The 15,168-nt window shown below is 47.1% G+C and overlaps 1 protein-coding gene across 1 annotated transcript in view; it reads right to left on the bottom strand.

Moving 5' to 3' along the window:
• Positions 1 to 3,630: 3,630 nt before the first annotated feature.
• Positions 3,631 to 15,168, bottom strand: part of LOC124735050 (probable ATP-dependent DNA helicase HFM1) — a 108,716-nt gene continuing 97,178 nt past the window's right edge. Inside the window, exon 6 of the mRNA XM_047248558.1 lies at positions 3,631 to 3,926. Coding sequence (XP_047104514.1) covers positions 3,631 to 3,926 — 296 coding nt within the window. The remainder of the gene's footprint in view (positions 3,927 to 15,168) is intronic.

Below are 15,168 nucleotides of genomic sequence, written 5' to 3' on the forward strand. Positions count from 1 at the left end.
GGGGATGAGGAGGGGGAGGAGGGCCACGAGTATTTCCAATGTGACAGATGAACTCTGGGTGAACGTCTCGCCTCTTGCACTTTGTAAGACTGACTGACTGGATTTAGATCAAATGATATACGGTTATAGGACAAGCATTTATTAACATGATTTGTCAAGTGTAACTCAGCTCATCTTCATTATTTCAAGAAGAGTATTTGTCTTCACCAAATATCATTGCTATTGACACATGGGTGCAACATAATTGAACCATTTTGTTATGAAAATTTGAACTTCCCGCCATGATGTCACTGTGACGTTGCCACATTTATGGCCGTCATTTTGAATTCGCCATCTTGAATAAATTTATCAACAATGAAACATGGGGTGATGTGCAGGTCACCCCGCCACTAATCTCATCTTTTTTCAGCATCTGCTTTTGTCAAAGCAAATTAAGACTTATTAAGTAACTGTTCTGTAAGCTTTTCAAAACAGTTCCGTGTTTTGATTTCTCCTGTTTTACATTTTGATTAATTTTTTTGCTGTTTGATTCACAATTAACTTTTTCCATCCTTTACTGCCAATAAAATTTTGCCATCATAGGCAGCCATCTAGTCTTAGCTAATGGTACAAACGGCCCTGATATTTATGAAGTAGGTCAGACAGTCCAGAGGCTGCATAGTCATGAGCAGGATAGTTGGGAATCCACTGTACTTTGACTACTGTATATTAAATATGACAGAATCAAATTCACTCAAATTACATACTCAAATTGCCACATTACAAATTACTCAAATTACATACCTTAATTTTAAGATAAGAACCATGTAAAACATTGTGTTGTGTATGAATGTAACCCATGAATGGATGAAGAATTGAACAACATGCCACGCGCAAGAACTTGTTGGCTACATGATTGTGTGGAGCATAAAGCTGTGTGACCTCCTCCACGTAGACCAGCAATGATTCTGAAAACAATGATTGTGTTAAACTCAACTCACACTTTTCTCATAAGTCATGAGCTCAGAAAGGTCTGTTAACCGGCATGGTTGCCTGTTGTCAAACAGATTGCAGGCACTACGCAGTGATACAGTTGTAAAATGGCGCTCATTGGGAGCAAGACAGCTAACGTGAGCAACAGTTCTCACAATGAACAACTGTTGCCTATACTTGCAGTAGTTTCGTGGAAATGTAGAAAGAGGGAAATATGAAATTAACACTAAATGACAAGATGACGGGAAATTTCACTGTTTTTGCAAGGAACTGTGGTCTTGTGAAGACAGTTTTTTCACTTATTTTTGAGCGTCTCACAAACAATTAGAAATGTTACACAAGATCATTTAACCCAAAATCTCAAAAACTAGAGATAGCTCGTAGGTTTAGAGGAAGGACATTCCAATTTGTTTGAGGCAAGCACATGATGCTAACTGAAGCTGATGTCACTGCTTGGTAGGACATTGTTTATGCTAGAACCATTTACTTTAGTTTGTTATTTACTGTAACTATATATTTTTAAAAACAGTAATAATTGTAAGACTTGGAACTATGCAAGTAAAATACAAACAGAAAGACATTGTCAACACTGTGCACAAATGAGTGTAAGCTACAGGTTAATTGTCTGTGATGTACACTGAAACTTTGGCTTTCTCATACATTTCTCTGGTAGTAGAAAAGTCATTGGAAGTTTTTCCTGGCTCCAAAATTGCAATGGTGATTTCGTTTTATGATACAGTATCAGCACTACATTGTGACACCACTGAGCTAGGTGATGCAAAGTCTGTGGGGGATAGATATGGTTGTTTTTCATCATTTAATATCACAAATTCAGTCTCTTCAAATAAGATGCCAGCTGCATTTTGAATGAATTTGTGTTTAAGCTATGAATGTCTTGAAAGAGTGTGCCTAACTAAAAAATAAGTTGCCATATGGTCGAGCTCGCGATCTCTCTCTCTCTCTCATTGTCTGTAGTGTGTCGATAATTTGTGACTGCAGCTACATCTTCAGTTATTTCTTTTCTTTTTGGCTTTTTTGCTGGATGAATTGACATTACAGATTCAATTATGCTTCTTCCTCTCAATCTCCATTCTCAAGAAATGGTTCCTCTGACTCTTCAATGATTCATGGTGCTTGAAGTGGCGACAGTGTGTCAGGAAGAAACTACAAATGTCCTGCCCATGGCCATTTATGATACTTCTTGGCTGAACCTGTGCTTTGCTTTATGAATATTAAGTATTTGCCTTTGCCTTAGGAGTCTCTTAGGTTCTTACATTTTGCTCAATCAGCATCACCTGTTAGTCAAACTGTATGCAAATTATTTTATATCATATGATGCATTTATTACAAACAAATAGCACATTATGTTCCAAATATTTGGCCATTGGTGTTTCACACCATTCCATCACTTTTTAATTCTGAAGGGAGAACGTGTTGTATCTCCGCTTACAGTCGCTCATGTGCAGTGAACCGGCATTTATCGCCGCGCCCACGCACTATGCTCATGGGAGAGGCTTTGTGGCAATAAATGACTAAAGCGGTTTCTGGACAGGACACATTTATTTTTCCTGCCGTTACAATAAATGACAAATAATATACTTCGCTAATGTCCGTCTACATAGGCGCGTTGCACTGGCGGCACGGCTCGGTCACCGATCCCGGAGGGTGTACACTCCAGTGACGAGCCGTGGCGCGACCGCGTGGACCGAGCGAGACAAAAGACCGCGTCACAGAATGTTCTGCTCTTGGCGCGACCGGAGGCGCCGTAACGTCCGCGAAGAAACGAAAGACAATTTAACGGCGACTGCGTTTACGACCGCGCGTACGCATTTACGGCGGAGTCACGTTGACTCGACGCACGTGGTCCGTGGCGGAAGAACTGGGGAGACGTGTGTCGCATCGCGTCGACTAGCTCGCACTGGTGGCAGCTTTGTTCCCTTGCGGTCCGGTGTGCGACGCACCGTTGCCGAAATTCCGCATAACGGTACAGCTGCCCCTACTGGTGTCGGCAGTGCCGTAGTTCAGTCCTTCGTGCGTTGGACGGTGCTGCCGCCACACAGATCCCCCCTTGGAGAGCGGAGCTCCGTAGCTGCGAAAACGCGGCGATCGTTCGGTGGCGTGCGTGTGTTTAAAAGTTCGTGCACTGCGTGATGGCAGTGCGGCAGCTTTGGCGGGGGGTCGGTCGGCGTCGGAAGGGCGGCGGCCCGTGACGTCAACGCGCCGGACCGGCGAGCGTGCGGTGGGCGTGTCCTCGCGCTGGCGGCTAGTGACAGCGGCAGCAGGCACTGGCTGCGACTGTCCGTAGCGATGCGCGTGAAGGCGCGCGTTGCAGGTCATTGGTGGCGACGTCTCGAAGGCGCTTGCGCGAGTGCGGTACCGTCGGAACTCGAACGCGGGTCCGGGAGCTACTACGGACAAGCCGGGCGGTGTGGTGCGCGATGTCCGGAGCTCGACGGAGAAGCGAATGAGGTAAGCAGGCGCGGGTGCCGATCCGGCCTCAACGCCCGACGCGGCGGAGGCAAAAGACGCGAACGCGGGTCCAGGAGCTGTGACGAACGCTCGACTGGAGTTACCGGCCGAAGGCACTTGCAGCTGGAGGTCGGGTCTCTACAGCGGACGGCGGCTCGTGGGCGCCGAATTCTGACGGCGTTCGGCGGCTCAGACGCGTGATTGCCGGTTTGGGTGTCGTGGCGCGCTGGCGACGCAGCACGGCCGTTTGAATCGGTCGCGGCGGCCGGCGCGCGTGACGTAGTCCGCTGGCGGCTGTGGTGGGGGCGACCGGTGCGCCTGTGGTGGGCGCGGTCCGGGCGGCCGTACCAGCTGCCTGGGCGTGGTGGAGGGAGGCGCACGTGGCGGCGCGATGACAGCAGGCTGCAGCTGTGCGTCACCGGCGGCTCCGGGTGCGGGTTCCGTCTGACCGCTGGCAGAGGGAGTGTCGTCCGTGAACAGATCTTCTGCCGGGTCGAAGAAATGCGTGGCTGATGGAGCGGGCAAGACGTAGGCTGGTTTGACGCGGTCGACTGACACTGTCGACGGCTTTCCGTTGCACTCGAGGACCAGCGTTTTGTCTCCTCGGGCGATCACGCGGTGCGGCCCACTGTAGGGCGGTCGGAGAGGTGGCCGTACTGCGTCGGTACGCAACATGACGTGCGTGCAGCGCTGCAGGTCGGCGTGGACGAATATCTCCCCGGTGCCGTGCCGCGTCGGTGCGTGCGCTCGGAGGCCGGCCATGTGACTGCGCAGACGTTCCGCCAGAGTGGGTGCCACGGCGTCGCGTGGGAGACTTGCATCTTCGACAAAATCGCCCGGGATTGTCAGAGATTGCCCGTAAACGAGGTCGGCAGGTGACGCGCCGATCTCCTCCTTCGGCGTGACTCGCAGGCCGAGCAGCACCAGTGGGAGCGCCTCTGGCCATGAGGTGTCGTGGCAGGTTAGAGCGGCTTTGAGAGTCCTGTGGAACCGTTCGACCATGCCATTCGACGCCGGATGGTAGCTGGTTGTCCTGTGTAACCGGGTGCCACACAGTCTGGCGACGTGCGTGAACAACGCGCAGTCAAACTGGCGGCCGCGATCAGTTGTCACGTGACTGGGACATCCGAAGCGTGCCACCCAGGTGTCGACGAATGCGGTGGCGACGGTCTCGGCTGTGACGTCCGCGACGGGCGTTGCTTCCGGCCAGCGAGTGAAGCGGTCCACCATAGTTAGGAGGTACCGCTTGCCTTGTGAGAGAGGAAGCGGGCCGACGAGGTCCACGTGGACGTGTGCAAATCGGCGTGTCGCGTCCGGGAAGGTGCCCACGGGTGCGTGGGTGTGCCTCCCGACTTTGGCGCGCTGACATGACGTGCAAGTGCGCGCCCATTCGCGCCAGTCCTTCCGAAGCCCGGGCCAGACGAAACGCGCAGCCACGAGCGTCGCAGTGGTGTTGGTGCCGGGGTGTGACAGTCCGTGGATACGGTCGAAGGCACTGCGTCGGAATTTCTCCGGGAGAAACGGTCGGTGCGTGCCGGTTGAGGTGTCACACCAAATCTTCCGTGCGGAGCCGGGGACAGGCACCAGCTCCATTTGCAGGCCGCTGGAAGTGTCGTGACGGAAGCCGTGTAGTTCTTCGTCACTCTCCTGTACTTGGGCCACGTCCTCAAAGTTCACAGGGGGTGAAATAACGGCACACGCTCGGGACAAACAATCGGCGACGATATTGTCTATCCCCGAAATGTGTCGAATGTCAGTCGTGAATTGCGACACGTACTCTAACTGCTGGAGTTGGCGCGGTGAACACTTAGTGTGGTTGTTCTCGAACGCGTGGGTAATGGGTTTGTGATCGGTGAAAATGATGAACTGTCGGGCTTCTATGGACGGTCGGAAGTATTTCACCGCCGCGTACACCGCAAGCAACTCTCGGTCATAAGCGCTCCAAGCACGTTGCGAATCGGAAAGCTTTTTAGAGAAAAAACCGAGAGGCTGCCAACTCCCGCCGACGCGCTGTTGTAACGCCGCGCCGATGGCGGCCTGGCTGGCGTCCACGACTACAGCTAAGTCCGCGTCATGTACCGGGTGCGCGAGCAGCGTCGCTTCCACGAGATTCCTTTTTGAGTCCGTGAAGCTCTGCTCCATTGCGTCTGTCCAATTCACGAGGGTCTTTCCTTTTGAAGTAGGACCTTGTAACGCCTTAGTCAGCGGCTCTTGCACTGCTGCGGCGTTGGGCAGGTGTCGACGATAAAAGTTCAACATGCCGAGGTAGCGTCGTAATTCTTTGTGCGTCTGCGGACGCGGCATGTTCTGTATTGCCTTAACTTTCTCCGGTAGCGGTGTCGATCCGGTGGGCGTAATTAAATGGCCGAGGAACTCAATTTCCGTCACGCCGAACTCGCATTTAGCGGGGTTAATGACGATGTCGGCTTCACTCAGGCGCTGAAAGATGGTCGTTAAGTGGCGGCGGTGGAGTTCGGGCGACTTGGAATACACCAAGATGTCGTCGAGGTACGCGAAGCAAAATGGCAAGCCTCGCAAGACGCCGTCCAGGAACCGCTGCCAAGTCTGGGCAGCATTCCGAAGACCGAAAGTCATAAACAGGCTTTCGAAAAGCCCAAAGGGCGTTACGATGGCTGTTTTTTCGATGTCTTCGGGCGCCACCGGAATTTGGGTGTACGCCTTTGCGCAGTCAATCTTGCTGAACACCGCGCAGCCCGCCAAGGCGTAGCTGAAGTCTTGAAGGTGTGGGACTGGGTATCGGTCCGGCACCGTTCGCGAATTAAGGGCGCGATAGTCCCCACACGGGCGCCACGAATTGTCTTTCTTGGGCACTAAATGCAACGCCGATGACCATGGGCTGCTCGATGGTCGCACAATGCCTTGCCGCAGCATGGCCTCGAACTCTGCCTTTGCTGCTGCGAGTCTGTCCGGCGCGAGTCGACGTGGGCGACACGATGTGGGGGGTCCGGGTGTGGTTATAATGTGGTGCACCGTCGAATGTTTGATGTCTCTTGGTGCACCGGCTGGGCGGGTGAGGTCGGGGAATTGTTCCAGAATGTCAGCGTACGGTCCGGGGCACTTCACGGGTTTAACGCTGTAGTATGCAGCCTGCCGGCGCTGTCCCGCTATCTTTAACTTAGTCGTGGCGTCGATGAGCTGGCCGTTTGCGATGTCGGCTAGTAGCCCGTAGTGGCCGAGAAAGTCTGCGCCCAGGATCGGCTCATTGACGTCGGCCACGGTAAAAGTCCACGAGAACGTGCGCCGTAGGCCCAGATCTATATTGCGGCTGTGTGTGCCGTAAGTTTTAATAGTGGAGTTGTTCGCCGCTGTAAGGCAGAGTGCCTCGGCCCGCCTGCGGTCTCGTAACATAGAACGGCGGAAGATCGAGAGGTCCGAACCCGTGTCGACGAGGTACCTCACGCCTGCCCCCCGTTCCGCAACAAACAGACGCTTCGATATCATATTGCAGCCGGGTGCGCCTAGGTCCGGTCGCAGCTGGCGTTTGGGTGCGAGCAAGGAGCGCGGCACCTGGTTGCTTCGTTGCCGAAGCGGGCGTGGTACCAGCAGTAGCCGCTTTGTGCGTGGTGTGATGTCGGCGGGGTACCGTTGGAGCGGCTGTTGCTGCGTTGCTGGCTGCGCGAGCCACGCCGCCTGTCGCCCGGTCTGCTGCCGCTGCGGCGCGTGCTGCCCTCTTGCTGCGAGCGCGCCAACCGGTCGACTTGCGTCGAGAGAGCTGCCACCTGTGCGGTCAAGTTTTGCACTAGCTGGTGCAGGTCGGCATCCGATGCGGGTGCGGGAGGCGCTGGCCGCCACGGAGGTGGGGGGACGGAGTCGTAAGCTGCCGCAGCCGCGGTCCTAGGCGCCGTTGTCAGCGCGTCGTGCACCCTGTCGGCCAAGTTAGCGACGGCGTCCAGCTGCATCTCCGTCTGTGCGGCTATCACTGCCTGCACCTGAGCTGGGAGGCTGCGCACCCAGATAGTGCGCAACAGCGAATCTGGCACCATATCGGACTGCGTGAGGCTCCGCAAGTGGCGCAGAAATTGCGAGGGCCTCCGATCGCCGCATTCCTCTTGCCGCAGCAGTTGGTGCACACGCTGTTCCTCTGACGACGAAATCCGCCGGATCAGCTCTTCCTTGAGCCGTTTGTAGCTCGACTGCGTCGGTGGGGCGGTGATTATATCCTGCACTTCGGCCGCATAGTTCTGGTCCAGCTGGCTCACTACGTGCCCAAATTTCGCCAGGTCGCAGGTCACGTGGTTGCTCATAAATACCGCCTCAACCTGGCTGAACCACATCACGGGGTCGCGCGGCCAAAAGGGAGGCAGCCTGATCAATGCCCGTCCAGCGCTTGTCGGCGTTCCGGCGGTCGTAGGAGGCGTCGGTGTGGCGGGGATTTGCGCGCCAACATTGTCCTGAGCTGTCTGCGGCTGCGCGGCGTCCGCGCGTGTAGTCCGTGCCTGTAGCTCATTCTCTAGCCTCGTGTTGCGTGCGAGCAGTTCTTCGACGGTCTTTCGCAACTCCTCTAGTGTCGCCATCTTAGTTCAGAGTCGAATCCTCGTACAAGAGGAAAGCACACAGTCAAAATAACACAAGGGAAACACACGAAAAGAAAAAAATAACACTAAGCAGTCCGCGATCAAAATATACGCAAACAAAAACAATACAAAAAAAGTTAGTTAAAAAAAAATTACTACGGAGCACTGTTCGGCGCGGGCGTATGCGCGCAAGCCCACTCGCGGTTCCACGTCTCTCGTACCGACGAACGTTTGTCACCACGTGTTTTTTTTAGCCTCAGATCACGTCGGGGTCATCAGTGAAGGGAGAACGTGTTGTATCTCCGCTTACAGTCGCTCATGTGCAGTGAACCGGCATTTATCGCCGCGCCCACGCACTATGCTCATGGGAGAGGCTTTGTGGCAATAAATGACTAAAGCGGTTTCTGGACAGGACACATTTATTTTTCCTGCCGTTACAATAAATGACAAATAATATACTTCGCTAATGTCCGTCTACATAGGCGCGTTGCACTGGCGGCACGGCTCGGTCACCGATCCCGGAGGGTGTACACTCCAGTGACGAGCCGTGGCGCGACCGCGTGGACCGAGCGAAACAAAAGACCGCGTCACAGAATGTTCTGCTCTTGGCGCGACCGGAGGCGCCGTAACGTCCGCGAAGAAACGAAAGACAATTTAACGGCGACTGCGTTTACGACCGCGCGTACGCATTTACGGCGGAGTCACGTTGACTCGACGCACGTGGTCCGCGGCGGAAGAACTGGGGAGACGTGTGTCGCGTCGCGTCGACTAGCTCGCACTGGTGGCAGCTTTGTTCCCTTGCGGTCCGGTGTGCAACGCACCGTTGCCGAAATTCCGCATAACGGTACAGCTGCCCCTACTGGTGTCGGCAGTGCCGTAGTTCAGTCCTTCGTGCGTTGGACGGTGCTGCCGCCACAATTCCACATGGGAAGGACAACTGCCTCCAGCTTAGTCAAACATGTATGTCAACCACTGTGTTTACCTCAACTATAAGAGGAACTCTGGAAGAAAGTTGACTTGGGATTGATGGAATGGTGGTAGTTTCATAACTGCACTGGCAGATAGATGGGAAGCATGTTAGAATTAAGTCTCCTAAAAACAGTGGCTCAAATTATTTTTGTTACAAAAACTTATTTTTGATTGTTCTGCTAACAGTTACTGATCATGATTACAACTCTGTGATTATTCATGTGGCCAGCTATGATATACACCACAATTTTTGAAAAATCTGCATCTTTCTGCGAATTCAGACAAGGAAAATGTATTATGCCTGCAAAACCATTGCCAGGCATAAACGGGCCTGTCACTCATGAGCTGAAAGGTGTTGAAGGGTTTAAATTTCACACATAACTGGTACCCCTGTTTTGGAAGAGCCTTCATAAGCAATTTTCAAATATGGAGGTGCCTTCTTGTGGTGTAAAATGCCTTTGGTATACTCAGTCACTTTATGCCCTACCGTGATATTACAATTGATACTGCAGAAGCTACTATCAAAGTAGCTTAAACTGTACTACAATGGCACCACTAGTTTGAGTGAGCATATTATTGTTTCAATTGATGGGTGTTGTACATTAAAATATTCATCTGGTACTATATAATGTAACTGCTCATTTCTTTATAAACAATGGAAACCAGCTGGATGAATACACATGCGTCAACTTTCTTCTTTGTTGCCGTCTTTTGCATCACATTTTTGTAATAACAATGTCATATATTGTACAAAAATACAATTGCATGCACCCACAGGAAACCCCAACCTGCCAGCTGCAAGCCACAGGAAAGGGCAGTGTACCACAGGTACCCACTTTCTGTTTGATGAGGATGATGCCAAGGTATACAACACAGAGACCGTGGCAGACGCCTTTGCAAGTTGCATGCTCCCTGTTTGAGAGAGCCTTAATGCACTTGTTCATGGAAGACACTTTACAGGTGGACTAGTAGTAAAATATGAGTTCAATGAGAGGTATAAATACTCCTCAACACTTTACAAATAAGTTATTGAATGCCTGAATGTTGATGCAGTGAACATTAAAATTATATTTAAACCTTTTTCTTTAATGACAACATGTTGCCGCTCCAAAAATTTTTCTGTCCTGTGCAGTTGCACATCTTGCACTTGCCTAAATACAGCTTTGACATCATCTAGGTCTCAGAGAATGTCACCAAGTCAAAATCACTTATAATCACAAAAAAAAAATTCACTTATAATCACCAAACAAATTCACTTCCTGTGCAATTTGACTTTTGACGACAATATTTATGTAATATGCTCAAAGCCAAGGCTTATTATGCTATCACTTCAGATGTCTATGAATGTTTTTTATATTAGAATACCTTACATCAATACTTCAAAGTGAGATCCTTGCAGTGTGCTCTCTTCCAGAATTTAACCTCTCTCCTAACTCTTAGAATCTATATCATTATATGGCCTTACTTTTCCCTGACTTTTTATGTTACTCCGGATTCATCCAACTGTTTCAAAAGAAGGGGTCCACTCCCTCAAACTACCCATTATTTTGGGGTTAGAAACCAATTTGTATCCATCCACCTACCTTCAAAACTTGCAGTAGTGTTGGCTATGTCAGCGCACCAGCGATGACTTGTGTTTCTCAGCCAACATGTGACATTCACCTGCATTATTTTTTCGTTGATGGTCCTCGGTGTCGACGTACTGCATTGTTATACTGGGTGAAAAATGGGGGGTGGAAGTTCAACACTGATACTGTAAATGATGTAGCCGACAGTTGCACAGTTGCATTTTACAGTCCTTTACTTTCACTGTTTACAACCCCCCCCCCCTCCCCCCAATATTAGTTATACAGCTAGTTCACTATTGATAAATGTAGATAAGCCTCATTAATAGCTTGCAGGCAAATATCAGCATACTGCTACAATGTTTGCTGTTGAACATCTATGAGCTGTAAAAACCTAACTACACAGTTCACAGTTCTTGCAGAATAATAAGGTATGTGTGGCACTATTTCTCAAATGAATTGAACAGACACTGTCATTGTTTTAACCCATGGCCTATTTGTGTTACACTAATTCCACTGTTAAGTTGATGCATTGTTGTTACTTGAAACAGTTCATAATATCCCTCTGAAAATCAGGCGCAGACTGACTGCATCAACACCAAAATTTGATCCTTTATATATCCTCTCAATAATAGGTAGTGAAACTATACATTGTTTGATGTTTAAGTTACAGAAATTACAATTAAAACATAACTCATTCAGTTATCTGAATACATCAAAAAATGCTTTCTTTTTTTTATCAGTTTCTTCTACAACAAAGGTTAGGCTGAATTATTTGTTTAAATAATGATATTACAGATATATTTATACAAACAATATTTTTGACAAACCTAGTAATTATTTTGGAATTAATTAAGAGTTGGATTTGCTCATATGTTTTCGAATGGAGCTAAATAAATACTTTAAGAATCCTAATAGTCCTTCTTCCAAATGTTTATATTGGGCACACAATTTATATTTGTTTATAAGTCAACAATTGAATCTAAGTTACGAAACAATTACTGATTTCAGCCTATAACAAAAGATTTTAACTGGGAATAGTCAAAATAAATTAGGAAATTAATTACACACACAAAACTAAGTACAAAATTAGACCTGGTGCTATATTCTTTTCTCTTTTATGGAATTACAGATTATATGAATGCATGTTAATGATAGTTAGGCAAAAAAGTGAAAAGGACAAAACAAGAGGAGATGTAAAGAGATCCCAGCTTGCTTTGTCACAAACACTGCCTCATACCATGGCACTACCTCCATTAATCTAATTATACTCTCTATACAACTATGTATGCTATTACTTGCTCACATATTCTTTAATTATTTTAATTTACTCAATTGTGGATGAAGAGTACAGTGAGTGTGGATAGCGGACACCAATATCACTGCCAAGCCTCAAACTGATGACACTGGATAAGCAGCCAGCTCTGCATATTCAGTGTAAAATCTTAACAGGTGTTGCAGTATGCCATGTTACCTTTCCTCTCTCAAGCAGTTTTAGCTTTTTTACCCAGTCTTACTTATTTCCTTACCTATCATTTTTGCACTGGGGCAATAGACAAATGTAGGAACTGAGTTATGATCTTCTTTGTTAAAGCAATTTTGAAAGACAGAGTTTGTTCTTTTGGTCTTCATTTTGTCATCTTCACAGTCAGTGTTTTCATAATGAATCAGCATTTGAACAGACAACTTCATTCCATTAACTGATTTTGCATAGGATTTTTCTTTTTTCTTTTTTTCTTCTTATTTTGGGAATTTGCAAATAAACTCTTGCTTTCAAATTAATTAAATGCTTCTCACACAGCTGTCACTATGCTTGTTCTGACTTTTTCCAGCTTTTGTTTTGTCAGCAAGAATTAGGCTTTGTTTTGATCTGCATTTTCCTTCTTGTCCTTCACTGTCTTTCATAGTACCTTCTTGTCCACCATGTGGAATATGTCTGAATTCTGCCAGATATCCTCTACATTTTCTTGCCTAGATCTGACTTTTTTCAGCTGATTGCTTGTGTAGTTTTTACAAAATTTTTATTAAAATTAGTGATCAACAAAGTTATAATAGGTCTGTGATCACTGAATCCTCTCTCTACATTCATTGATCCAGTAAGTTCAAGTCTGTTCATTGACAGCAAATTCTGAGCTTACTCCTATTTGAATTTGGTGTCTGTTTTTTCATTAACATGGTGACTGCAATGAGGCTGCTGTTGGACACAACAGAATTTCATTTATTTTACCCAACTTCATGTACCATCCGAATCTGAATTGCACTGAACAGAGTGCAAAGTTTGGTTACTGGCAGCCACACGGTGTCAGGTGTCAGATGTAAATCTCAGCTGCGACTTGATAACAGTCAACATGTTGACAAGCTGTCCAATAAGCCAATTAAAGCTCAATGTACAGTTCTGCATGGCTTAGCAAATGTTATGCCTGTCCACACAGTACTAGTCACTGAGGTCTAGCTGGACATGGAGCATGGCCTCCATGAACCCTCTGATTCCATGTTCACTTGATGATAGTGGGATCACAAACAAAACACAGGCAGCAATGTTACTGAACAATAAACTGCAGTCTTGATGTGGGATGATCCTGCTGCTTTTTCATTCTGAAATGTGCTGGTATACATTACTTATTCTTATGTGAGGCATATTGTGAATTTCTCACTTACAAACAATATCCAAAAGCAATTTCTCAATGAGGAACTGCTGCACTCTCTGTCCTTATATAGAAAATTTACATAATTCTATTCCTACTTTAGGTAATTGCACTGGAATACTAATCATTGCTTTATCCAAGTATATAAGTAAGCTTCTTGTCAATTTGACATTTGTTGTGTGCCAACTTCTTGATGTTGAAATTTTAATAGGCAGCATTGTCGTCTTACTTGCACACCACTTTGGAAAAGTGCATTGGTAGGGGAAAACAAGCAGTGGCTAGAAGTACCTGTGCTTTTGGGGTGTGAGTGTGTGTGCTTGTTAGTGCAGTTACACCATGTTTTATACTGCTGGTTTTGAATACTACTGCACTGACCTTCCATTTGAGGTAGAAAAAAGTGAACATGTAAAAATTTGTTTGAAATGAAATGAAAAGTAAAGCAATCATTAATTGAATGAACAAGTATTAAAACCTGTTACACATGAAAAATGAGAGGCTGCTTAGCATGTTGCCTGCCCCTTGGCTACTGGTAGCCACAGCAGAATATTAAATCTAACACTGTGTGCCCATCTGTGGCCTGGCCTGGCAGTGAAACATCCATCACTATGCTGTGGCAGTCAACATGTAGTTTTATTTCAGTAACCGTTGAAATGATTCTCTTAATTGTAGTGAGACAGTAGTTCTGTGTAAACTCAGGAATTTTGTATGGAGGAGAAATGTGAGTTATGAACAGTACAGGTAAGATGAGAATAGAAACTTTTGAAATATGCTGCTGCAGAAGAATACTGAAGATTATCTGAGTGGATCGAACAACTAATGAGGAGGTACTGAATCATACTGGGGACAAAATAAATTTAACACACTGACTGCCATGAGGTCCCCTGTGGTCACAGAAGAACTTCACATCAGACACTCTGTGGCTGCTGGTGGTTGCAGCAGAGCCTCACACCTAAAGCCATGTTCTTCGCCAGGCCTGGTGTGAAATATCCCTCAATGTTTGTGCGGCAGCCAACATCAACTAAGAGAAATGATTACTTCATAGGACACATTATGAGGCCTCAAAGAAGAGTTAATTTTGTAATTGAGGGAAGTGTGGCAGTTAGCAATCACAGAGGAAGACTAGTACTTGAATGCAATATGCAGATTCAAATGGATGTAGAGTGGAAAAAGTTGTGGAAATATGAAAAGACTTGCACAGAATAGTTTGGACGGCTACATCAAACCCGTTCTTCAGAGTGGCAACTACAACAACATAACTCTGGAGTGAATGAGAGGAAGCTGGAAAGATCAGACTACATTTTAACATTTAACGCATTGACTGCCAGAGCCATCGTCAGCCACAGCACCACTGCTTGGTGCAGCAGTACCTCATGGCTAATACTGTGTCTTTGGCATTAAAATCTCTATCACTATATCTACAGCAGTCAATGTGTTTATCCAGAAGTGCTCCATGAGGATATGCAGTCAGAATTTTGTCATTGAGGGCTAACATGTGATGCATATTGTAGAAAACCTCGTTTCAGCTATTCTCTCTCTCTCTCTCTCTCTCTCTCTTGAGAGGCATAACAAAAAAAAAGTCGTATGAATTATGAATTTATCGAAATAAACAAATTTCGTCAATGTGTGTATGAGTATTGTTATGAAAGTAAACTATATGCAAAAAGTGGTTATTATTTGGATGTGTTAGGTAGCTAGAGAACTGTAATCTTCTAATTACCAGCAGCTGTATTGTTCATTCTTCCACTTAGCTTTAGAAAAGCAGTAATATGCTTCCAGCCATTTGTGGACATGTCTATTCACATGATGACTACTCAAATATATATCCCTTCCAGGGAAAGACACTCTTAATGTACAGGAGGTCATGATGTCAGAGGATAGATTTGTTATAAAAATTATCTATAAGACTTTATGTATGGTTTAATGTTTCTAGAAACTGCCAGAATAATATTCCCCAGATTATAATAGTGCCCTTATCCCTTATGTTCTCAGGCACGACTGCAAAGTATCACTTAT

This window comes from Schistocerca piceifrons, chromosome 1 (assembly GCF_021461385.2).
Source record: "Schistocerca piceifrons isolate TAMUIC-IGC-003096 chromosome 1, iqSchPice1.1, whole genome shotgun sequence".
Lineage (NCBI taxonomy): Eukaryota > Metazoa > Arthropoda > Insecta > Orthoptera > Acrididae > Schistocerca > Schistocerca piceifrons.